The 26,406-nt window shown below is 31.3% G+C and overlaps 1 protein-coding gene across 3 annotated transcripts; it reads right to left on the bottom strand.

Annotated features, from left to right (window-relative positions):
• Positions 1–1,533: 1,533 nt before the first annotated feature.
• Positions 1,534–26,351, bottom strand: LOC141452646 (C2 domain-containing protein 5). 3 transcript variants are annotated; one of them, XM_074125003.1, is made up of 22 exons: positions 26,054–26,350; positions 25,530–25,701; positions 25,005–25,145; positions 24,421–24,605; positions 24,227–24,351; positions 23,635–23,717; positions 20,672–20,686; positions 17,720–17,875; positions 15,963–16,125; positions 15,777–15,849; positions 14,688–14,785; positions 13,892–14,129; positions 11,941–12,039; positions 9,289–9,384; positions 8,149–8,233; positions 7,151–7,284; positions 5,978–6,080; positions 5,847–5,906; positions 5,353–5,438; positions 3,468–3,596; positions 3,249–3,395; positions 1,534–1,817 (listed from the first exon to the last, which is right to left on the bottom strand). In XM_074125003.1, the coding sequence occupies exons 1-22, from the start codon at positions 26,228–26,230 to the stop codon at positions 1,758–1,760; spliced, it is 2,625 nt and encodes an 874-aa protein (XP_073981104.1). In that variant the 5' UTR covers positions 26,231–26,350; the 3' UTR covers positions 1,534–1,757. The 3 variants fall into 3 exon arrangements, with proteins under 3 accessions (XP_073981104.1, XP_073981106.1, XP_073981105.1); XM_074125005.1 differs by lacking the exon at positions 9,289–9,384 and having other exon boundaries at positions 26,054–26,351; XM_074125004.1 differs by lacking the exon at positions 20,672–20,686 and having other exon boundaries at positions 26,054–26,349.
• Between the last annotated feature and the right edge of the window lie 55 nt (positions 26,352–26,406).

Raw genomic sequence — 26,406 nt, 5'->3', positions numbered from 1 at the left:
AAGAGCTGAATCATGTCCAATACCAATTCTTCGCATTGGCACAATATTAGAAGCACCTTTCTGCCTTCCTCCTAACAGAACCTGCTAAGAGTAAGATCCTCTATCAGGCCTGTGCAACAACCTTAACCTGCAATGGCCTTCAGTTCTTTTTACCCTCCGATTCCCTCTCCTTTCTTCTGGCTTTCTGAAGCTAAATTTAGGAAGACCAAACCGATCAGCAACCAGCTACTCGCTTAGATTTTGATTTACTATGCTGTCCTGAAGCTAATTGAAGCTTCCCTTGTTGCCACAACACTGGATACCTGGATATATGTAGATATGAAGTGGTTGAGTTAATACGAAATTCCAAAACAGCTGTTGGTGCGGTCTTCATGGCTAAGTCATATTCTGGCAAGCCTTTGATCGCCCCTAAGTGCTCTGGCCGCACCCTTCTAAGAAATCTTCATGTAGAAAGGCAAGAGCGAATACTATCCAGCCCAGATGATTTACAAGGTTGGAAGCGAGGATTCGTCCACCTTATCACGCAGTATCAAGGGGTTCCTCCATATATAGCTACAGGGATTTCTGCGTCGATATGGTGTTAATTCATCTTTTTTTCTCTACTCTCCTTTCGCTAACACCATTTGTAGCGCGGCACGTTCTGCGAGTCGGTGACTTACAGGACTTTTGGTAAGCCTTATCTTGGCTTTCCTAATTTTTTATTCAACTGCGTCAGTATTTTGTTAATGCTTTGATCATCTTGGTTCGTTCAATAGCTTTTACTCCTCTCTCATTCTTTCTAGGTGATTGTTCCACCAAACTCTCTTTAACCGTTGTGACTTTGCGTCTTCGAAACAATTTTGTCGATACGCGTCCAGGATAGATAGATCACGCTTAATATCACCACCCATCACAAATTCGGGGAGGGACCTTAAGTTGGGCAACTCTCTAATTTCGAAAACTCCGTTTTACTCCTTTCTTTCACCTGCCTACTTATTATAACTGGTTAAACTGGCGTGCATGTTCAAAAAATCCCATAGCTCAATATCGATTGATGACAGTGTTGTCTGTAACAAGAGAACATTGACCGTAGGCCGGCAGTGCACTGTAAAAAGCTCTTGGCGCCGATAACCTCAGATGTTGACGCGCCTTAAATTACACAAAAATAATTGTTATAATTATTTAATGTTATTACAAGTTATGGATGGCCCTTGCTGGACGATCAATGATCATTAACTTAATTTATTTTCAATACTATATTTATTTCTTGATTACTTTAGGTTGACTACTTACATATATATTTCAGTAAAGCGTAAGATCGCGTAAATCACTTCCATATTGCTTGGTAAACTGTTTCGAAGACGTTGGACAATGAGCTGTAAGAAGTTCCTAGGAAGAGCAAATCAAAGGTCCAACAGCTGGATTCAAACCCGTGATCTCCGCAATAGAATCCAGTATTTGCTAACCACTCAGTTAATCCCTTCCCTAAGAATCTTCAATAAGATTGATCATAAAAATAATTAAGGTAGGTAATAGTATTATTACGGCTACGCATTTTTAAGTTTCACATTATTCATATATTCTAAAATTTCTTGTTATAAAAAAATTGTCAAAAATGTTAATATACTTAATGGAAATATAATACTCTACTACAACTTTACAACTTAAGATGTTGTTTACAAAATAGAAACTTAATACATTTAACGTTTACAATTACTATAGTAACATATTTTTTCTGATACCAAATATATACATGATGTCTTATAAATTATTTGTTTTCAGCCTTCGGAATAGGATACATAGACAGCGTCTCCACCTACATTAACCAGGCACTGTGCCTAGAACACAAAAGCATTTTTATGACTTACTTTCATTTTTCTTTGGAATCAAATAAAAAGTATTTTTTTTTTATGTAAAAGTATGTAAAAAGTGTTTTATTTTTCTTTAACAGCAAGAATTGCTGAGCCTATTTGAGGCGTGATAAACAGGGAATAAGATGTATCATTAAGAAGCCCTATCTATTATGAAGCATTGAAACTAGTACATAAACGGAACATAAAACTTTATCTTTCTTTTTATTTTTGTTCTGCAATTGTGTCACACAAATAGAAAAAATACTAATTGTTTTATCTATTATCAATTCAAAATTTATGTTCGAGGCTGCTTACTAGTTTTTTGTTTTATTTATTTATTTTTTTTAAGGCGCGTCAACATCTGAAGTTATTGGCGCCGGAAGCATTTTTCAGTGTATTGCCGACCTCCGAGAAAATATTTATAGTATTTCAATTACAAAAAATCTTAATAAGATTGTTTGATCACAAAAATCAAAAAGGAGATACATTTCGTTCCCTTTAGTATTTACTAAAAAGTAGTAATATCAGCGAAATAAAAATTTGGCTAAAAGCCAAATAAAAAGAATAATTAGGGAAATAATTGATTGTTGAATGATAAAATTATTGTTCCTATTGCATAACGTAAAATAATTATTTTATAAACACAGATAAGGTTTCATTTTTTTCAGTTGTAAGATTGTGATTTAACTACTTTTTAAAGAATGGGTATATAAATAAATTTATTTTATATGTTCGTATATAAAAAACTTTTCAAAAGCGCATATTCTAGAACAATTTGTAATTAATAATTTTAAAATGGAATTCTTGATTTTTGTTCACAAGATGGACAGGTAAGTAGTACACTCAAATTACAAACATCGATCAGAACAACCTCAGAAATTAAATTCTCAAAAATATTATAAGCATAAGATCTAATAAGTAGATTATATTTGAAGATATGTTAGGTACATCAATTTTAAATTTAAACAAAATTAGTGCCCTCTTTTTGCTTGGAGACGAACGAAAAGCGCCAACCTGGTTTTGAGTGTACAAGAGACTTTTCTGTTAAGTTGCAATTCAGGATGGGCTATTTTCTGGCTTCAGGATATATTTGATCTGATCCTACAGTAGTATATGTTATCTGTCGAATTCTTAAGTCGATAACTTAAGAATAAAACACGGCGAGTTAATTGTGTCTAGCACACCTAATTTATTCAAAGAGCTGAAAATATCCTTTTCGGCCGTGGAGCTTTTGCACAACTTTAAAAACGGAAATTCAATAAAACAGTTGATATAATCGTCATCTTTGTGCAGGAAAGTTCCGTTGTGGGGTTTTCAGTTTTTAAATTTAAGATGCTTATAAACAAAATAATTGTTTGGAAATCTTACTGCAATTTTAAAAAAAGACAACAACACCTAAAAATTGTTATTTCATACCTGATTTTTGTGGGTATTACTCGTAAGGTGGCACCTTGACATCGTATATGAAGTAAGTGCATTGCCGCCAATAGCCGTTACGTGAGCTCTGACTATGGCCAGAACTTCTGCCACAAACCCATGAACAAAGGAACTTGGTCCTCCACTCTGAAATTAACTCATACTAATCAGTCAAATATCAATTAAGAAAATAATATTTTAGAATAATTTATAAATTACCTCTCTAATACAAGAGCTTTCTCTAATAAAAAAAAAATTAAGATTTCCAAGGTATGAAACTATCTTTGCTCCAGGAACATAGCAAAGGGGTGTCACATCCACACCATACCTCTGCTCTCTAGGTGGAGTCTGTAAAACAATGTTTTTTTTTTTTAATTATTTTTCTGACCATCCTTAATGCAGCACAATATTGTAGCGTTTAACAATCTTAGATTTCAAATTCTAGTTACAATTTGTTTATCAGGTATGTGCAGAAACTTCCTTCACAAAGATTTCTAACTGATTCTTTTAGAACGAAAGTAGTATCTTTTACCTAGGGAGTATTTAATAAGGCGAATTAGCACATAACATATAAATTCCATCAAGTATAACACGCAGACATTCAGATGGTTTGAGAAAGCCATCCGAGAATAAAAAGTGAATATTAGGAGGGACTGATATTTAAATAATAAAGAGTGTGCTGAATAAAATAATCAGGGCTAAGAGGCAAATTGAACTAAATCCAAAGCTTATTAGAGTTTGTAAAAATGGTTAATGATGATATTCCCTTGAAGTTATTTGAGGGGTAGTTCTTGTACGAATAGTTCAAATTTAAAAGATAGAAAGAAAATGCAGCTGAGAAGTTACTGTGATTCAGTGCCTTGGGAATATGGTTATAAATACCTGGGGGCTCTTACAGCTACTAGTTTTTGAAGCAACAGCTCTACAGTGGATGAGAAAAGAAAGGTACAACCAGTAAACAATATTTATAAGACCTTTGTAAGTCCAAAAACAAAATTTCAGCCCTTAAGACTTAGGTACTGCTTACTGCAACGTAGAAAATAATTAGGTATTCTTACACATCCTTGAAAGCCTTCGAAACAAAAAAAAAAAAAAAATAAGAACCAGAAATAGTCTTGCTTGATAACGATAAGTACAAGGCAGTGACGTTAGTTCCATTACTGAGAAGAAGTGCAAATGCCAACATAAGCAGTTGATCTTGAACATGTACCTGTTGTAATTATTTGATGTACTTCGTATGATCGTCTCGTGAAATTGCTAGGAAGCGGAAGTTAAACTGCAGTAGTTAGATTGATATTTGCTATTTTGCATTAAATAGCTGCCTTGTTAGGCCCCATAACATTGTGTGGTTAACATATCTGATTTTATGTATCATAGCACACAATTTATTGCATCCCTTGACCGGTTTCGGTCTAGTATGAAATGGAAACATAAATCAAGTTCAATTCTTTACACCAATCTGATTGTATCTGTTGTATGAAAGTCCAAAACCGGCCAGGGATACAATAAATATCCGTGTTGTACCATAAAATCTACGTCATAAAAATAACAATAAGAGGAGGTCACGGTTCAAATCTAGGCGTGCTATTCTTAAATTTTCTCTTCTTAGAAGCCTCTGCAGTCACTGTCCTGTGATAGACAGTGTGGTTTGTAAGAAAGAACTCAGATGCTGAGAAGGCTTCAAGCGCCAATGACCATAGAGGTTGACGCGCCTTAAATTGAAAAAAGTAATACTACTAATAATAACAGTGTTTGTAATTAAGTTTAGAATAATACTGGAGCTACATTCAGAGCCTAACTGTACTAATAATGAACCTTTGGAATGCAAAACTTCTGAAGTATAAATATCTTGAATTTTTTATTCAATAACTGAATTTTTAAGTATCCTTGAAAAATGCATGGAAGAAAGCTCTTATGTAGCTGTGTAGGTGTGTCAGTAGTTTTACTGAAGAAACTAAGCATGAAATAAGAAGAACAAGTAAAGGGATAGTAGCACAACCAAGCATGTAGAAAATTAATGTAATTAACGACATAAAAATAACTTATTGTATCCTAAATACGTTACCCAAGAAATGAAGGATAAATTTATGTAGATCAAACTTACGTGTATAGATTTCCTAGCAGGTCTAAAAATTGGCGTGCTCTTGGAAGAACTCTCCTCTTCTAGTTTATCCATTTTGAACACATTATCTGAAGAGAAAAATTTACAAGAAAAAATCAGTATTTTTTAGTTCTTCAACGTTCTGAGACAGGTGCCGAAAGTGATTGTTTTAGTTTTTGAATATGTGATCTATTTAAAAATTCGTTAAAGAAAGACAGTTGTTTTCTTAACGTAAAACTAAAAGTTGCAGCAATCCCAAAAGGAATTAAATTTAGAAAAATCAACTCGAAAATCAAGACTTATTACGTTTCATTTTTGTTATGCCTTCCTAAGTGCTGGGTTACTAAATAAGGGGAGGGGAAGAGAAAGGGCAGCTAACTTTCTTTATAAACAAGAACCAGAAAATGTCAAGATCGCAATAAATCTTTCCCAGCAGTAGGAGAGAAAATACATATCAAACCTGACTTGGCTTATTTAGCATAAAAATAATAACTTACCATCATTGTTACATTGTTGGTTATTCTTTTTATCAATTTCTGCAAGTCCAACAGCCATTCCTGTAAAATTCATTGAAAATACAATTTTTCCTTAAAACAAATTTCTTTCTAAATTGTCTATCAGTACTAACCAACCACAGAAATTAGAAGATCATCCTGTTGTGGCACTTCTATCTTGAAACAAACATTAGCCAAAGCACACGGTGTCATTCCTCGAAGTTTAAAGTAAACACCCTTTAAAAAATGGATGCATCAATATCAGTTATTATTCAGGGTAAAAGATACAACAAATTCAGAAGAAAAAAATGTGATCTATTAGAATCAAATAATTAAAATTTAATTTAAAAAAATTAAATAAAAGTTAGTCATTAAATAATGAACGAAATCATTAAAACTTATAAGTGAAGAGTATTTTTTTATTAAATTCATTATTCTCTTATAAAATTCAATTTAAATTTAAATATTCTTTATTAAAGTTACCTAAACCTTTTTGCTTTTTACTTAAAACACTGAAGATTTTTTCTTTGTTGCACCATTAGCTGTAACTAATGTATTTAAAAAATTTAAGTTCAGTGTATTAACCTCAAAACTTAAAAACCTTTAAACTTCTTCAAACCTTTAAAGTTTAAATTGTAGGAATTAAAAAGAAAACTTAATTCTGAATCAGAATTAAATGATAAATGAATTCAATGGCATCGTGTAGGTCTCGCTACTCTTTAAAATTTCTCTTCCTTGAAGCTTGTAAAAATTCACTATCAAATAAGAGCAGTTTCAATTGCAATGAGAGATCACTATCCGGTGGCTGGCACCTGGCTGTGATTTAATTCGAATTAAGACGCTGATGACCTCAGATTTGGAGCTTCTGTCTTGTTAGATACTTATGAATAATATTGCGACTATCGGTTTAAAACAGGGGTGAGCAACCTTTTTAATGAATGGGCCAATTTAAATTTAAATTTTTTTTGTCGGGCCGCACATAGATTAACTCTTATTAATAATTTACGAAACTTCGTAAGAAACGCATCGCGTCCGTATTGCATGTTTGAACAAGTCACCGACTAGTGTGTATCTCGTCACAAAAAAATCGCGCAGACGCGGCGCGTTCGTATTGCATGTTTAAAAACGTCGTCGACAAGTAACTCGCCATGAAAAAATATTTCGGTTTAGTATGTATGTACTACCATTTTATTATAATTAATTTTATAACAATATATTGATGGGAGAAAGTCGATAAAATAAATTCAATTTTAGAAATGCTTGACGGGCCGCGTGTTGCTCATCCTTGGTTTAAAGAAAATTTTTACCTGCAACAGTCTGTGGAATTGATTGGATATTGTACTCGAGGATGGTAATGGGCACATTCTAGCTTTCCAAATTTGTGTGAACATTTGTAGATTTCGTACAATTGTTAAGTTAGCCACTGGAGCACCAGGTACATCTGACGACAAAAAAATATATCATTAAAGCTGAATGAAAGTTTTATGAGCAGTGCCCAACTTTTAGCAGCCCAAGTATTTCTTGAAAAGAGAATCTATTCTAAAAACTTCATGCAGATTTGTTTTAGATTTTCTATCTAAGGCGATGTTCCTTGTTTAGTAGAGTTGGAGGTAACGGGATCTTGTTAGAGGTCAGCCACATATTATTCTTTAGCTCTTTACGATTTGTAAAGACCTTTGTTGGCGGGCAAAATATATACTGCTAAACTAAATTCAATAAATACTAAATAATATTTTTTCCACTGAAATTAACCATTAAAATAAATTATGGACTCGATACTAATGGTATTAAAATTAGTTTCGAGATAAAATCCCCAAAAAATTACCACATATCATATTAATAGAACTACAAAGTGAATCTATTCAGTCAAACTCTCGACTGACGTTACCTAGAGTCCACGCAAGCTTTCTACTGGCTTGCTCACTTCTAAAAAAAAACATGGTTTACTCAAACTACGGTTCGAAATCTTGACAAATCATTTAAGGAAGACATAATTCTCCACCTCACATACATGTTGTACTACCCAAATTGCATAGAAATTCTCCTGCATTGAATCGGATCACTCTATTAAGCTCAAACAACATTTCTACTCTTATAGAGTCAAATCAAAATGACTTTGTACTGATTAATTGATTGAATTTATAACTTTTTAACGATCTGAATAATGCGCACTCAAAGCCATCTTTCTCATCCTTCATAAGATTAAGGTGAAATTAAAAGTTTTCTAACCACGGAAACTGATATATTAAATTCTTGTAATTACAATTTTAAATATGCTATCAAAAAGAAATGAAATGCAATGTACCTTGTGTAGTGCTTATAAGGAAACCTTCTGGAGGAATACCGGAAGGCAGCGTTCCTGGAGGACCTGCACAGGGTTCACCAGTAACCTGCACACATAAATCAAAATATGACTTTAAAATAAAATAGTTTTTGCATTTTTTAAATTGACATGTTTTGCTACAATAAAAAAGATGGGGTGTTTAATCTTTTGATTTCGCCATGGATAAAATTAAAATTTGGTTAGATACGCAGTGCTAGTTAAAAGCGCTGATTTTATCCATCATAGCAGCATGTTTCTTTGTAACCCTAACCAGTTTTAATTCATCAGAAGTTTGTTCAATCAGTTTGATGTAGAGAATTAGACTTCACCTATGTTTCCAACTTACACTTCACTTGCGAAATAGATGAAAGTCCTGACAAACCAAGGAAGCAAAGATTTTTCATTAGAAACTGAGGCCATTACATTTGTCTTCATTTTAAACATAGTTGAACAAAGTTGTTAGCTGATTTTTGTCAAACAATTTCTGTCTGAAAAATACCATTCTGTGTACTCTTTTGAAATGTTAGTCGAAGAACTATATAATTTACCCTTTAAAATTGCATTTTCTCATACTATGGATGCGTTAATGGATTTAGTAATCCATTAATTTAATCTAATCTAATACACTTTAGGTTCAGGAAAGAGATGCATTGTGTAATTGTAAAATATAGTTTAAATAATTCTTTCAAATTTTATAATAATTGATTAGTGCGTAAATGCTGATAATATATTGATTAGTCATAAGCAACTTATGTAAAGGTCTGCTTATCTAAAACCACAGCAGTATTAGTATTAAAGCATTTGTTAAGGTAATGTAATTATCATATATAGATCAAACAAATGGAGATATCTAAAGTAATATCAAATTTCAGGCTCCTGCAGAGCAATGTTAATACATAAACACACACTAACAGTTTATACGTTTTGTATAAAACCTGGTTAGAAACCTCCACAAGGTATTTTCGATGAAAACACAATAGAAAATCTTTGTCAACGCTAATGAAGTTTAATGAACTTCATTTATTAATGTTTGTCTTCAAGATTCTGAACTGTTATTGCAAAAACGTTACAGAGAAATATATATAAAATTGTTAAAAGTAAAACAAATAAAATTGAAAATACCTCAAGGACGCATGTGTCCTTATTGCCACTTGAAAGATCTAATTCTCTAACTTGTTCTTCCCAATCATCCTCATCCGAGCTATTCACGTCATACTTCTAAATAAATAAAATTGTTTAAAAAAAAAAAAATTACCGATTACATCAAGGATTGACTTGAAAATAAAAAGAAATAAAAAAAGACAATAAATTAAAAAAAAATTGGTAAATATTCGTCCAGCAAACAATATCTGCAACTATCAGTTTAGAGAACAAGTTGGATGATTGTTCGTGCGTCTAAAGAAACTAAAAATCTCTAAAGTAACAAAACATCCACAATGTCTGAAAATGATTGTCGTGTGCTTTTAAATGTTAGAATTCTTCCTTCTGTAGATAAGGTTCGCTACATGGGACTCTAGTTGGACAAAAGATTTAGTTGGACTGTACGTACTAAACTTAAGAGACAGGAACTAAACCGAGACTAAGACGCCAGTGGCTAAGAGATCTATTGACGGAATAAAATTGGTCTATAATTTTTTGTAAGTATGTAAATATCCCTCTCTTCTCACTCAGTCAAACTATTAGCGTTATTACTTTGCTAATTACTCTCATCTCCCTTAACTCTACTTGTCCCTCATCACATTCATTATCGCCTGTATATTTCTCCTTTCTTACTGCTCGTAAATATCTCGGATGGACAATGGACAACTGCTCTCCTGTTAAACTAATCTTTTCCCTTCATCACATTTACTAATTTTGCAGTTGTAAATTTTTCAATAAAAGAATTTAAAAAACAAAAATGGCGCTAATGACCACTGCAGTCGCTGCGCAAAAAAAAAAAAACTTTTTCTTAGAACCCTTGGAAGCTGATTACTTAGATTTCTGAAATTGGAAGATTAGAACAACAACCACGTTAGAACTAAGAAAATTGGCGGGTAGATATAAAAATTATTAAATGAATTATAGACACTTATGTAAGAGCTGAAAGGGACTACAATCTATGTTCATAAATAATACAAGAAGAAATCCAAGAAACTGAAGATTTTAAATTAAACCATTGTTATTATACATTGTTACCAACGTAATAAGATAAAAAAACGTACAAAAAAAGATTACAAAAACATTCAACAGCATTATGAACAACGCAATTAGGATTGTTTTGACCAACTAAGCATCAATGAAATTACATACACACAAAAAAAAGAGTTATTACATTGCATGCAACCAAATTGTACTATTGAACAATTGAAATAATTGTAGCAAAGAACAGACATTCAAATACATCAAATAAGCACAATTCACAGATACTTTTTTTTTTTTTTAAGAAAGAAGTTCAACTGAGATAACTGATCAGCAAGTATGTAGGAACATTCGTTTCTGATTAGTTGACAATCTTATGAGTACTTTTACTATAGGAGCAAAGTCTTTAGTATAGATAATAAATAACTAGTACATTTCTACAATTGTCTTAATCAATCCACTTTCTTATAAATAGCGTTACTAACCAAAAATATTTAACACAATATTTACATACACACTTATTTAAATTTTTAGATTACAGGTTCATAAAATCCGCCAGGTAAGTGGTTAGACTTTCCTAGCCCATCAGATTCTCAAAATGGGGAAAAAAATATGTACATAATTTGGGCATTAAAGTGGGCAACTCCTTAACAACTTTCAATTTAAAAAGTCGAGAGTAAGAATTCACACATACACACACCACACACAAACGCGTATGTCTACTACTATCGTAGGAAACTATTACTGTTATCCAATAACGTATGTTCTCTGAAGCAAACTCAACCAATCATTTAGAACAGTGGTTCCCAAAGTGGTCCCTACGGACCCCCAGGGGCCCCGGTATCATTCAGGGGTCCGCGCAAGGTTTAATATAAAATAATAAAACTGTGATCCATTTTTATTATTATGGAAATTAGAAACTAACAAGGTGACCAATTAAATTTAATCAAAACTACAAGCGTAATATCTGTGTTTGTTGCAAAACGTTTTCTGTAAAAACAAAACTTGGGAAGAGGAGAATGTTCTCAGTTTCCAAATCTTTCGAAATTGCAAAATAGAGATGAAGATTTGCTTGCTCACTGTCGAACACTTAACGGCTCTTCATGCAGACCTGAACCAAGGATTACTCGTAGGGATTTGCGGTTGTGAGAAACATTTAGCCGTATATAAATACACTCATAACATCTCATCACGTTCATCCAAATTATTAATTTTTTTAAATTTTATTTTAAACAAAAGTTATAATTTCAATAAATACTTCTTCAACAAAATGCTTTTTTAAATTTGTAATTTTTAGACTTTGCATTTATGTAGCTTTTTCACTTGGGGGTTCGTGGGCAAGTTTTGACTATAAAAAGGGGTCCATGGGTCAAAAAAGTTTGGGAACCACTGATTTAGAAATTCAACAGGTGCAAACAGCTAGCCATCGTAAATTCGTGCTAGAATAAATAACGCCAAGATTCTAAGGGAGTAATTAGTACGAGCTAGTAAATATTTACGTATCTTTACGATATATGTACGTGCTATCAGAAGGAAAAACAAAGAACCGATAATTAATTATTAATCAAAATTGGGGTACCAATTACAGGCAGATAACAAAATAAACAAATATACTTACAAATCTAACAGTAATAAACTTAAAAAAATTACACTTACATTTTCAGCTGGTGATAATGGAATAGGTAATGAGGTCAGAGTAATACCAGTTCCAGTTGCGTGCCCAACTAGTACTCTTTCTCCAAGACAAAGTTCTACCTAAGTAACATTTCAAGTTTAGGGCTACCTTATTTTAAACATAAAAACAAATGTTACATTAAAAAGAAATAAATTATCAAAATTTATTTTAAAAATGAATCAGATAAAATGTATCTTAAACTTTAAACTAATATTGTCGAGCAAGTGGCTAAGAAATCCTAGCGTAACAAATCTATTGATCTTTCTAATTTCTTTTGAATCATAAGCGTTATCACAGTGAATTCGAATTTTACAATTATAAAGAGATAATACAATCATAAAAAGATAATAAGGTGCGACATAATTTGTCTTTCTTTAAGTTGTAGTTCTAAAATTGTTTACTCATCATTTTTTACTTCAAAATTTAGGACATTAATTTCTCTGATTTGATCCCGAGAAACAACCAACAATTGGACACACATTTGATACAGGTACCATTTGTAGAAGTGAACAACCCCATGCATTGGGAATGTTTCATTTATTCAAAATTTGCCTTCCTTCATATTAGTAATTTTTTATACCTATAAAGTACGGCCATGATAGATTGACGGTAATCTGAAACTACCAATCTAAGACGAAAGAAAAGCTCAAAAAATTTAAACCTTTAAATCGTGTAGGAAAAGTAATTTTTTTTCGATCAAAGCAAATTTTTGTTCGAAGTGTTCGTATAACTGAGTACCTATGTACTCTATCCTATGATAGAGTTTGTATGAAATCGCATGACTGGAGGAACTGTCTCAAAAATATGACGCCTAAGTTAATTATCTACCCATAAAGCAAAGCATTTTTGTTTTGTTTTTTTCTCCGAGGGACATGTTTAGCTAGCTCGTCGGCATGAGCTAATCCATCGCTTTTTTTTTTTAACTCTCGGACGCTCGGATTTAGCCTCACAATTCTAGTATTATAGGAACATTCTTTCTTGCAGCTCATATTTTGGGCTTTTCAGTGCGATTCGCTAGGAAATATCAAGTAGTAAAAAGTAAGCCATTAATTGGCTTTATAAATAAAAGCTATGTCGTTGAACAAATATTCTTCTTTCTAATCAAAATCACTGCTAAACGGATACAACTGACCTCTCAATTATTTATTGAGAATAATATTTACATGATGGCGCTAATGACCTTGGTAGCGTCCGAAAAAAAAATACATGATGTTATTTACAATCTTTAAAATGAAAATCATTAGAAACTTGACCTTTTCTCTCTATTTCCCTAAAATTTGGAAGCAGCATTTGTGGCATAGTATACTTTTTAAAGTAGAATTTAAAATGTATGAATTTCTAGAGTCAACTCTTAAAATCATTCTTTTAATCGCGTAAATTTTGTCAAAAGCGATACTAACGTAAATTAAAAAAAGAGGATACCTAAAAAGAAATTTTAAAAAGAGTAAACATTAAAATAAAGTTAACGAAAGAAGAGAGAAAAAATAACACACAAACTTGTGTTATCCATGCACATTATAACACTAGTCAGCAAAGATAATTCGAATGTAAAACCATCTAGTTAATTCTGAATTTTTACTCTCCTACATCTAATTGATATGATGAATTTTAATCACAAAATAATAACATCAAATCGATTTAAAAGAAAAAAGTGATATGAGGTAGGCTCCCACTCATATCAATGAATGAATTGACACTTGTATTCTTATCGTTGGTTATCGACAATAGAACTTTTATTTTGTTATTAAGTTTAATATTTTTTAAGCCCAAAAATGCCCTAAAAAAACGAAATCATTTGTAAAAATCGGAGTACTTTTTCAAAAATTATAATTATTCTTGTTAAAATTTTAAAATTATATTCAGATGTGCGAAGTTATTATTTTAATACATCTTTAACATTACTATAACTTTACTTCATTATTTAAAATTTACCTTTAATCCAACAATCGCATTTGCTCCTACCGCTGATAATCTATGTACTAACTGGGTATGCAGTTCATATTCTAGGAATGGCAGAGCATCTGATACTTCTTTAGCATTCAGCTCTCCCTTACAGTCCCTTTTATGCCTGCAAACGACTGCTTCAATCAGACTTCCTTTCGACGCTTTTACAGATACTCCAGGAGGAAGATCTGCAGTTGTCATTAACAATTCTCCAACTTTTCCTTTCCTAAAACAGATACGACTAATTACATCCCCAATCGGCTCAATGGCGACAAAAACTAAATTCACGGCTTTTCAAAATTTGTTGTGTTAGTCTGGGGGTCATATTTACATGTACCGGAATCGCTTTTTATTTCCATTGTTTTGCGCTGCAAATTTAGTTGAAATTTACTTTTGAAAATATGGTTTACGAAACCGTATTATTGGTAGAGCGATGTATCTCTAAGGGTTGAGAAGAAGACTACCGGCAATTTTTCACTTTTGATCTCTTATAGCAAAACGTAAGTTCATCATTTCAAAGCGTCAGCTTTTAATGGTCGCTCGCAAAAAATGGGTGGCCAGAATTTAAAAACCACGTATAAGGAACAGTCTGTTTTTTTTTATTTGAGATCTTGAAAAATTTACGACAGAATGTTTTCACAGAATATCAAACTGGGTACACAAAATGTTTAATTTTTGGAGGGAAATACTAAAAATGAAAAATTATAGGAAGCATTGTTTGTACTGCTTAGTAATGTAAAAAAAAAATCTCATAATAAAATTTCATTAAAATATTAAGACTTACTTGCATTGTGCACATTTAGCAAGTTTCATTCTAAAAGGGTGGCTAATTTCGTTGTAAGGAACGTGATAAACTTTACATCCATTATCCTTCTCATCAGCCTGTAAAAAATAGCAAATTCTGTTCTTTAATTTAAAAACAACTTTCTAATACATTATACTCTTACAAATCCTCTTTTTAAAAAAAAATATTTTGAGCGATTTTCCTAATTAGCTTGCAACGTGAATATGTTTTTCCCCTGAATGTGAAAAGTGAACTTTTAATTAGTTTCTTTAACATTATCCGTCTTGCTACGCATGCTTATTGCGTGTGTTGATTATAAACTCAAAACCTCGAAAAATATAAAAAACTCAACTTGAGATACCTAACAGATTCTCTATATTTTTGTTTCCGAAACAAGAAGGTTTGAACGAAGTCGAAATTTGTCATTGCGTAAAACGAAGTATCCATCTCCCTAATTAGAAATATTATTAAATTAATTAACTTTGTGAAGTTTCTAGGAAACCTACAGAGTCAAGCCTTTTCTTTAAACTATTCGTTCAGAAGAATATAAAATTTTCTTGGTATTATCTAAAATAATCAACGAGTCGTTACAATTTTAATTTGTGGATGGCTATTCGGACATGATTTTTTAGTGTAGCAGGTATAAACAACCATTTATTGAAATATTTAAAAGGATATGATTTACTGAAGTTCTATGAGCCTAAGAGTTAGATTTTAGTTTAAATGGTCGATACCCAGACAGCCAATTGAAGAAAGCAGAAAGAGGAACGCTGTTAGAGAATGGAATAGCCCAAAAATTGTAATAGCCTATCACCCCTCCTTATGGATATTTTAATAAATTGTGGTAGAGTAGAATTGTATAACAGAGCTAATGTTGTTGATGTGCCGTATAACAATGTAGTAACGGAAATTAATAAGAGATTAACATTTGTTTTTAATTTTTTTTTCTTTAATTTTATACAAATACTTTTCTGAAATAAGCGCCACTCTTAATTATCGAAATAATCTAAATGTCATGTCATGTCGCTCGGCTACCGTGGCACCGTTGAAAGCGCCACTAATTTGACAGTAAATAATTTATTAACAAACCTGCGTAGCGCTATAGTCTTTCTGGACAATTATAGCTGCTGTCCCGCTTGCACTTAAAATACAAACGTCCTCACTAAACAAAATTAAAAAAATAGTTCTTTAACGATTAAATAATAATTGAAGAATCATAAATATATACTTAAAAAAAAAAAAAAAAAAAAAATTGGTAACAAATTTATCTTTTACCAGACAGTAGTTTGTTCTGAATATGCAATAACTGCATTACAAGATAATGCTCTAGCATGTGATCTAATTTCTAATCTAAGCTCAGTCCACCAAGAATCCCTAGTTTCAGTACCTTCAAAATCTGAAATTAATAATTTCACTGCTCTGGCACTTACCACGCCACCTAAAAACAGTTGAAAGATTGTTAAAATTTTGGAATATAGTACTTAAAACTTGAAAAGTTCAGGGTATAAAGCATAAACTAAACTGAATATAAAAAAAAAAATAAGAATTTCTGAAAATGCAAATACATTTCCGTGTGAAACGGTAGAACTCCACTCAATTTCGATCTTAAAGAGTAACCGAAAATATAAAGAAACCTTTTTATTCCATCCCTGACTTTAGTTTCGAATGTTTATCATTATCAGGGAAAGAGTTTAAGATAGTTAAATTCGGATCTAATTGATAAGTTGTGTACTGTTACTGGTATCATGTCAATGTGATTAATATAAAGTTAAGAACAATAGTGCAAGTCAAACTAATGTGAATAATTTTAATTCCGGCAATCTAACGTGAATGCTAACGTAAACATGTTACATCGCTGCTTTCAATACTAAAACCAATAAAACCACAATTACATCCCATTGTGTAAAAGACGTATAGTGTTGTCTGTAGAATACTATCTGTAGAACGATAGAATACTATCTGGAGAGTGGCAGAGCACTAAAAGAGCCCGGAGTTCTCTGGACGTCAAATATCGACGCGCCAAAATCTGGTCAATGGTTTGACCCCGACTGGGCCAAGTGCCCATGCTAACTTAATCGGATCTTGAAACTTCTTGTAAGGTATGATTAGTCAGGTAACATCTTCAAAGAATATTTCTCCGTAGGTGAGTTCAGACATTGCAGAATTGAGATAGGAGATCTCTGAAACCCAGTTAGATAGCACCACAATCGGTAGTTTGTGATATGAGGCTACTGCTAGTTGAAGACAATAGGAGAGATTTCGTAAAAACGATAGGTGAGAAACCTAGAACCTTAAGATAAGACGAGGCTTTACCTACTAGAACTATTAGGGGTCGTGGCAAGCCTTTTCAGATTTACAAGGTACAGCTGATTTACCTATAGCTCCAATCAGGGAAGAGGTGGAAATTGCCTCCCTGTTTGCCGATGTAGCAATTGCTAGCAGCGATATGAGATCTCTGGGATGTTGAATACCTCATCCAGAGTAGAGGCTACCTTTTAAAGAGAAGAGGCTACACTCACAAAAACTTTTCAAAATTTTACAATAAGCTATAGTGGCTGCTGTACCTTGAGGTACCTGCCCAGTCTTACCAGATTAACCAGATTCAGTAGTCCCGTGTTTCAATAACAATTAAATAAACGAGCTATCTGCCTTAAAAGATTTATCTTTTTCAGATAATTAATTTTTGATAAATGATATTTGAACGTGTAGGAATGACTGCCACCTAGATTGCAATTTTTGTCTTATCCTCACATACGTTTGTACTACGAGTATAACACGATACATTTTGTAATTTTTTTTACACTTACGTTTTATTTTTGTTGTGCTATGAAGGTTATCTTTAGTTTGTTAGAGTTTTTTTGATGAGATTCCATACGAACAAATTAATTAATAACAAACAATTATTTGTTTATGTTTACTTTACGAACCCAGCTAATGGAATATGTAGGGAAAAATATATATAACTATTCGTAAAATAATTTATCAATGTAACAATTATTAAAGTAAAATTAAGACGTTAAAAAGATACTTACCAATATGCTGTATAAATCCAGGCGGATATTTAGTCATTGTCAGAAAAGGATACTCCCCCATTTCTAAAGTTTCTGGAAGTTTAATGGGTGGTGGAATTGAGGTTGATAGTAGATGTGGAGGGCGTCCAGATTTGTCACTGATGCTCAAACTATTTCCTGAAATAATATTATACTTTTTAGTATAATCACGGAACAATTATGTAGAACGAGTAAGGTCTTATAGAAATTGCAAACTAATATTGCAATTATTACTCTTAGCAAATGATTTCAAGCCTGACATATAAAGTTAACCACTGGAAACCGAAATTTCTTCAAGTCATGCAAAAGAGAAGGTCGTACATACCGAATGAAATAAAATAATGATAGAAAATGATGTTCAGTGAAAAGGTTAAAACATAGAATTTAAATTTTCTTCTTAGTTTAAGAATTAAGAAAGATAGTGTGTAAGTGCCACATTTTACCAGTTGGGACATAACATTCTGAGTATATGCTGAAATATTTAAAATTTTAGAGGCTGAATTTCGAAATTTTATTAAAATGAGCCAGATGAATTTGAAATGTTTTATTAAAATTTAAAAGATAGGTTTAAATGATGTATTCACGATTAAACTATTTTCTATACTTTTCTTTCCGATTTCCTCTGCCGCAATTTTTTATAGTTTTTCGCCAATGGTCTATTTTTATTGCCAGACTCTGAAACATCCTGCGCACATGGATTCACAGTTGGACAAATTAGTATTCTTTCTTTATGTAGTCATAAAGAAAGAAACGTCTCAATTGCAACAAACAAACGCTTGTCAAATACTTGATGTCGAATATTATTTGTGTTTTTCGAGTATTTTTCGTGCTCCTTAGAAAACGAAGAACACTTGTGCTTGTATTTTTAATGCTTTAAACAAATGTTTAACTATTTTTAATCACATTTTATTTGTTTCTGTGTTTGCAGACTGATATGTACAGTTATGGATGAGCCTTTGTTTTGTTGAGAAGGCTCTATATTTTATTCTCAAAAGAATCTTGATATTTGGGATGCAGAAGATCTACAGCTTTAGAAATAGAGTACTACAAAAAACTGGGCAAATCAATTTTATAAAATGAAATGTTTATTTAAAAAAAAAACAATCAATATCATATCCACATGATAATTTTAGTTACTCCACGATAACGAACGACTTTAAGCTTGCTAGTCATATAATGTCTTTAAACAGACAAATCTGAATCGGTGAATCTTGAGAAAAGATGTAATGGTCTTTTGTGTATTAACCCCACTATTTATTTATTTATTATTATTTTAATAATAATAATAATGTAGAACAAACATTTTTTCTTTTTGTATATTAGTAGTATATTTCTGTCTTACCAAGGACAAATTAAAATTATAACAAATGAAAAAAAAAATAAATACAAAGTAATACCCAAGACGTACATTAGAAATTATTATTTACCAAACCTCACCCTTCTATAGAACTCACTATCGCTTGGATATGATGTCTGTATGTTTCAGAAATAGTGAGCAAATTGTCTAGGGATTCAACAGAAGGTGGTTTCAGTTAGTTTAGTTTGTAGGTAACGAACGAGGTCAAGGGAATAATTCTAATAGATAGAAATGAAAAGTGGCAGGTTGAGGGCGAAGATTTTCATTAATAATAAAATAGGAAATAAAGTTTGAAAAATACTAGAAAATAAATACGTCAAACTAGAAATAAAGTTTGACGTAATCATATGTTTTAAATATATATGCTTAATATTTAAATTTAAATTTAGTCAGCAGGGTTAAAACTAAAAGATCAGACTTGGGCCTCGTTAGCAATTGGCCTCTGAAAACATAAAATATTCCTGCATCCTTCCGTCTGAACAGAAAACTATTCTATCTATACTTTATTTTTCTTAATTTATCCACAATACTCTGCTTCGATTTGTGAACTGAAAAGTTGTCTTCAAATAAAACAAAACTTCGCACAATGGTACATCAGCAAGTATCATAATGTGAGGAACCAATTATATACCTAGACAAGTGCACAAGGACCGCTCGGACCCACAACTTATAAAATTATGGAATGATTAATTATATAGTCAATATAAATCTTAGCTATTAAAATGGGTGTTTCATTTTAACTCCGATACAGAGCTAATAACAGCTACTCCACAAGAAATACCAAATTATTAGTGTGACATCAGTATACCAAATCTTTGTGACTTTAACAGAAGGCCATGGACTATAAGATCCTCAACAAGTTTCCATTAACAACAATGTGGCCAAGATATTAAAATTTTATAAGTCATAAGCATGCTACTTGGAAAGTTTCGTACTGTATCTTAGTCAGAATTTTGTGCAACAAGTAGCTTAAAGATGTTGACTGCTAGCACAAAATGTTCACGCATATCTTCACTAATCTTCACAATCAATTGTTTTTTGAGTAATCAAGACATCTTATCTTGCCCTTCCTCGCTTATATATAAACTTAGATATTTCACAAAACAGAAAAAAAGTACTTTCTATTCACAAACACTACCACCCTAGGAAGTTATTATTATAGTTGTTATAGTGGAATTAGCTAAAGAAATCTAACGAAAGAAAATAATATTAAAGGAAATAAATGGGATGTAATATATTTTGATATTGAAGTTTTATTTAGCGCATTTATTTAATAGTTAAAAACTAAATAGTAATATTTATTTATTTCTACTCATAAGTATCTACATAGTTTCGGACAAAAAAAATGTTCAAGACAATTAATATCTAATACGATTTACACTGTTGGGAATTATTTGATTTACATATTAACTACTTGGAAAACAAATTACCTAACTGTTAATCTAAAAATGACATCGATAACATGCTAGAGGATATCATGCACACCAACAAGAAATTTAATTTAAAAAAAAGGAGGGGAACTGACAATGTAGAATTAAAACCAATAAAATAATTTTAATGAGGAGCGCAGTACTCACTCTTATTATGCATTCCTAGAAGCATTCAGAAATAAATTCATGATTACAAACTATAATTGTAGAAAAATATGTTCTCTGAAAAATTTATCACCTCATTCCTCAGCTTATTATCCCTACAATTATTCTTATTGCTATAAATATTCTAAAAGGTAATTTCACAATACAAGTGAGGCATCTTGCTGTTAAATAGTGAATAGTTTTTCTCATATTCTGCTTCTGAAGATTTATTGGATGGCGAGGTAATAGTATTGATTTATAGAGAGAAACAGCGAATCATTCTTTAAAATAATTTCATCAATACTGCCATTCTGAATTACTATTTTTTAAAAAGATTATACTAACAGGAGAAATAAAATCATAACGCTTTCTGCTATAAAAAATTATATGTAATTAGAATTTCACACACAGGACAACTTTAGAGCTTTTATTCACAAACTAATAGAGTAGAAATAATGGGAACTAATGTTGATCCGAAGTGTTATAGTTTTCACAAGATAATGAAATTATATATTTCATTTAATAAATAAAAAAAATTTGGTAACCAGACACGCTAATTTTTTTAACTAAATCCTAACCCATTAAACTTTCATTAAGCTCATGATCGCGAGTTTTAAAAAAACGCATCTTTTTTAGAACTAGTTCTTTAAATTGTAATTAAAAACAAGTAAGTTGAAAACAATTAATAAATGATCAAGAAATAAAGACTAAGAATACTAGCTATTTCGCCATTAATTAATTTCTTATCGCATTTAAAACTGCATTTATTTTAAATTAACATTAAATTTATTGCTTGTAAAGTTTGTAGCAAGGTAAGTTAATTTTAGCATACTGTCATGCACCTTAAAAAAATATATGTAATAGGTAAGAATTAATAAAAGTATGGTTAAATTTTATAATACTTATCTATTAGCATCCACAATACGCAAAACATTAATATTCATTCTGTTTGAATATTAAAAATTGGGGGATTTCATGCTTACAATCTAATTTATATCATACTCCTGGATTTATCAACAATTTCAAGTGAATTGCATGATTTTTTAAAATAATGTCTAACCAACTATAAAAAAAAAAACTGGATGAAAATTCAATTCATTCAAATGTTGTTATAGAATTATTTTTACGACATTGAATCAATTTAATAAATTAAATGTTCATTAAATCTTATAACAAAAAGAAAAAAAAATTACTATTATTTCAAACTAGTAACTGAAAATGTACAAGTTCATATTGTTTCTTCTAAACAAATACAAAATTATGTGGACTGGTTTTTGGAATTTCAGGTATCGATAATTTCATCCTAGCATTTTATTGTTATCCCTGACCAGATTCTTACATACATCCATCATAAAAGGTGGATCCATCAGTTTAGTGTAGTGACTTTGTACCCTCTTGATGGAGGTGATCTCTCATACTTTTAGCGGCTGAAGTGATGCGCTTTAACTCATTTGAAGGCGTAAATGACTATTACAAATTAATCGGTACATACATTTTTAACCCTATAGCAATTTTACAAAACATTTGTTTGAATCAGCAATTAGAAAAAAGCCTTGTAGTGGTTTTGAAACAAATTTTTTCACAAAAATTATAGTATATTAGAGAAATAGTGTGAATAATTAATTTAACAGGCAGTGGTGTTTAAAAAAAAGAATAATTATTAAGTAATTTGAAATTGACAAAATGTTAATTTTCCAATTAATAGGATGTGTTTCCGCCACTTGCGTTTATTTGGGCTTGCATTCGACGAAGCATTGACCTTATAGGATTTTGAATAATTTCCTGAAAGATATTTTCATATTCTTCCGCTAGTGCAATCCTTAACTCCTGAAGCGAATCTGCTAGTGTTGGACGTCTCTTAATTCGTCTTGGCAACTCATTCCATAGGTTTTAGATCTGGACTACATGCTGGCCACTCTAAATATCGGATTGAAGCGTTTTCCAGGTAGCAGGAAACAATCTTTGCTGTACGGGGCCGTGCATTATCGTGCTTAAACAAAAATTCCTCGCCAACGTATGGTACAAATGGGACAAAAGACTCCGAAAGAATGTCGTCCATGTAGCCAGCGCTGTTAGAGAACCCACTATAAAAATTAATTCTGTCCGAGTTTCAAATTAATCCTGGCCCAAACCACACCACTGTGAATTTTAAGGATTAGAGATCAAAGTTTACAAAAACCAACGGTGTACTAGTAATTTGTTTGTGTTATTTTGTTCCATATTTCTTTATTTCCCTATTTTGAATTTCCTATCATTTCTTTAAGCTACCATACGTTTATCAATAATGCATGCTAAAAATAATTTATTTTTGCAATAACGAAGTACATTATTTTAAGGGAGGCCACTTTTTTTACCTCTTAGTGTGGATTTACCCAATTAGTTAAGTTACAATTTTTTGTGGCAGATTGCCCAAATAAATGTCATGTTGGCTTTGATTTTTCTTTTGTTAACAATAAGGGTTTCGTTCAGTATAAAATGGATAGCATTAATGAATTTTGGATACAGATAAGCACAAAACCTATAAATAGATTTCGCGAAGAATCATTCCAGATGTAATATAATAATCTATAATATGGCATTTTTTTCACAAAGGCGAAGAAAGTGAAACAGAAGTTCCAATGTTTTGAAATAGCAAATACGATTTTTCTCAAGATTTTTGAATAATCGTCACAAATATCTTATTAAATATTTTACTTTCACCTTAAGCTAAAAAGTAGTTTCTAAGAATTTTTTCTGATTATATAATTTTAGAACTGTCCTATAAATCATGCATCTGATGTAAGGCTTTAATATCTAACAACTATCAAATGAGTGGAAAACAATGAACCTGAAGGGTAAGGCTGATCAGTTCAGCATTTTGGAACTCTTTCTTGAAAACTAATTAGGTGTTATTGGAACAGCCTTTCCCTTTCTTTTTAAAATAAATACGAAACATGCATTTCTTCTGACAAACTATTTAAACCTACCTCTCTGAGCAATGCTTATATCTGAATCTGAAGATCTTCTACAAATGGGAGATACTTCCCTTTTCGGTTCATCTGTTTGGGTCCTACAAATGATAACCGCATATGTAACAAATGTGCCCCTCTTTAGCGTAATATTAGATTATCACAATTCAATAATTAGGTAATGTCAAACATTTAAAGCTCAAAAAAAGCTTGAAGCTAATTTCTTTTTATTTTGGTCTAGCCTTTAGTTATATATTCGTAACAGATATAATAAATCCATTTTTACAGCTTTCTTTAGCAAAATTTATATTATTAAACTTTCGACTACTTCTGATATTCTTAGGTATTTATTAATGCATAGATATGAATTTAAAAGAAATCTTGGTTCTAGAGAAGCGACCCGTTAATCTGGATTCTGGGAAGTAATGCTTCATTACTTGTATTGCAATTTTGTTGAGACAACATGATCTTTAAAATATACTGTCTGTTGGGTTAACCGGTTCTAACTTCAAAAATTTCAGAGATATTTTTCATTTTAAGAATACGAACTTGGATTGATAAATTTATGAACTCATAAAACAAATTTGGAAAAATAGAATATATGTCTTACTCTTGGCTTGCCACATGTTCCAGAGTAACTGCGGTGCCAAGAGCCCTCACTACTACGCCACATTCACCTTCTAGATCAAAGCACTGTTTGTAGCCAACAACTGCATTTGCTCCAAGATCCAATACCTAAATTTTTTCATTTTTTTAAGAAAACATTTATACTGTAAAGTGAGGTATTTAAATAAAACTAATTACTTTGAGCCCTATCTTTCTCTTGACTTCGCCATTAAGTTTGAAAAAAAGTGTTTGTCTTGCTTCATTAGTAGATCGTGGGGTTCTAATTTTGTCAAACCACTGATACTCAGGATCATCGGCGTATACAAGTTCTTCAACAAAACCATGAACTGTATGCAACTGATAACCCTCAGGTACGGAACTGCCTTCAAAAAGAAATAATAAAAAAAAACATGGAATTAAAAATGAATGAATAAAAAATCTAATAATATGGAATGAAAATGAACATTGGAACATCTACACTATACACCATTCATTTGGATTGTAATAAGAAACTTAGTTCTTACAATTATTTTTGTCATAAAAACTGATTAAGAACTGCATAAAAACATATCGATGCGATTATGGCGCTTTGTTTGAACTCAATTTTGATATTTTTATTTTTTACAATAACATTACTATACTGTATTAATGTTATGTAAGTAATTAGGGTCATTATTATCCTTTAAATTAATTTAAATTCTTAAGGGATTCTCGCTGACATTGTTTTAATAAGTGATCAACGATTAATTAAAAATTTTTTTTTTAGAAAATGATAAACTTACTTGAAAAAAAATGAACACCACAAGAAGACTGCCTAAATCTATTAAAATCTTCAAAAAGTTCTAGTTTGACAATAATGCTTACTTCACCTCTAATTCCGTGCATTGTATCATAAACCGGTAACCAACCATTAATCGTTATTCCTAAAAATGGAAAAAATATTAGGCTCAACGGAAATCCACATAAGAACTAGAAACTCAAGTCCTCGTATTCATGAATTCTGTATCAAATAGCAACAAAAAAAAATTTATGAATAAAATATCAGTTTCATTCAAAGTTGAATTAAATATTCGCAGTAGATAGTAACAGAATGAGCTAATAATGAGCAATATTTTTACAAATATCTCCCTTATAAAATTAACTGCTCAATTGCAATTAAATAAAAAATAAAAAGAAATTACTTTTTATATAAATATTAATTATATATAATGTCGAATATAAAGTATTTATATATACACACGTATAATATATTTATATACATATTTACTTTATACACGAGTGGAAATCTTCAAAATTACATTATGTACCTCTGATATTATTTGTATTAGGAACCTGTTCATGTGATACGGCTAAACATGATGGTAGTAAAAGAGGATTCAAATTGAGATACACTTTGCCAATAGCATCATTGGCCGAGTAAGTATCGTAATCCATAAGCCTTATCTGTAAAGGTTCGTCCTGCAATTCTGAATCTTCCATCTGAAAACATTAAACAACTAAAGCAGTTAAAAAGCTTCACTTATTGTGAACATATATTTATATGAATAATTGTGTTAGTAAAGAAAAGGTGTCATGTGCATTTATAAAGAACTACAAACCAAGAATGTTCAAAGTAAATAAATCACTTAAGTGGGTCCTAGATATTTTTTTTTATTTACATTTTTTTACTTATAAAAAAAATATTTTTTTAATAAATGATTTTACTTATATACAAAATGTAATTTTGTATCCGTCTGTCTTAGACTATTTTATTCAGAGATAAACCATTCATTTATTAAATTAACAGCCGCATCCTTCTATTCTAATCAAATGGATCGCATTTTAATTTTACCTCAAATTTGTACCATTCGGAATTCCATTGTGGATTAAGTGTTTTCCGACATACATCAGTCTTGTAAGTAGTAGTGCCTAGTTTTATTTCAACGAAAGCATCAGTAGTATCACTGCCTCTGTCCATTACCGGCAAATTGCGCCCAGCAATTATTTTAACTTTTAGCTTTCCTGGCATTGCTATACTTTTTGAAAAAGGAAACTAATATTCATTCGAGTATCAAGACATTCACAGAGTTTAGAAGTCCACGGTTCACTCCATTGCCCCTTAAGTAAGTACTACTCGCTTCTGTCTTCTGAGTTGTTTATTTTTTCTATGTTTACATTCATAAAGGTTAAAGGTTATAAAATAAA

Source organism: Rhodnius prolixus, unplaced genomic scaffold, assembly GCF_049639745.1.
Source record: "Rhodnius prolixus isolate KJV_2025 unplaced genomic scaffold, Rpr scaffold_3, whole genome shotgun sequence".
Lineage (NCBI taxonomy): Eukaryota > Metazoa > Arthropoda > Insecta > Hemiptera > Reduviidae > Rhodnius > Rhodnius prolixus.
The sequence above is the reverse complement of the archived record's forward strand: the minus strand, read 5'-3'. Positions and strand labels throughout refer to the sequence as shown.

Coding starts and splice junctions, on each gene's coding strand:
- LOC141452646 (XM_074125003.1), bottom strand. CDS start 26,230: ATGCCAGGAAAGCTAAAAGTTAAAATAATTGCTGGGCGCAATTTGCCG. Junction 25,702..26,053: donor CCGAATGGTACAAATTTGAG/GTAAAATTAAAA, acceptor TAATGTTTTCAG/ATGGAAGATTCAGAATTGCA. Junction 23,718..24,226: donor GAACATGTGGCAAGCCAAGA/GTAAGACATATA, acceptor TATCATTTGTAG/GACCCAAACAGATGAACCGA.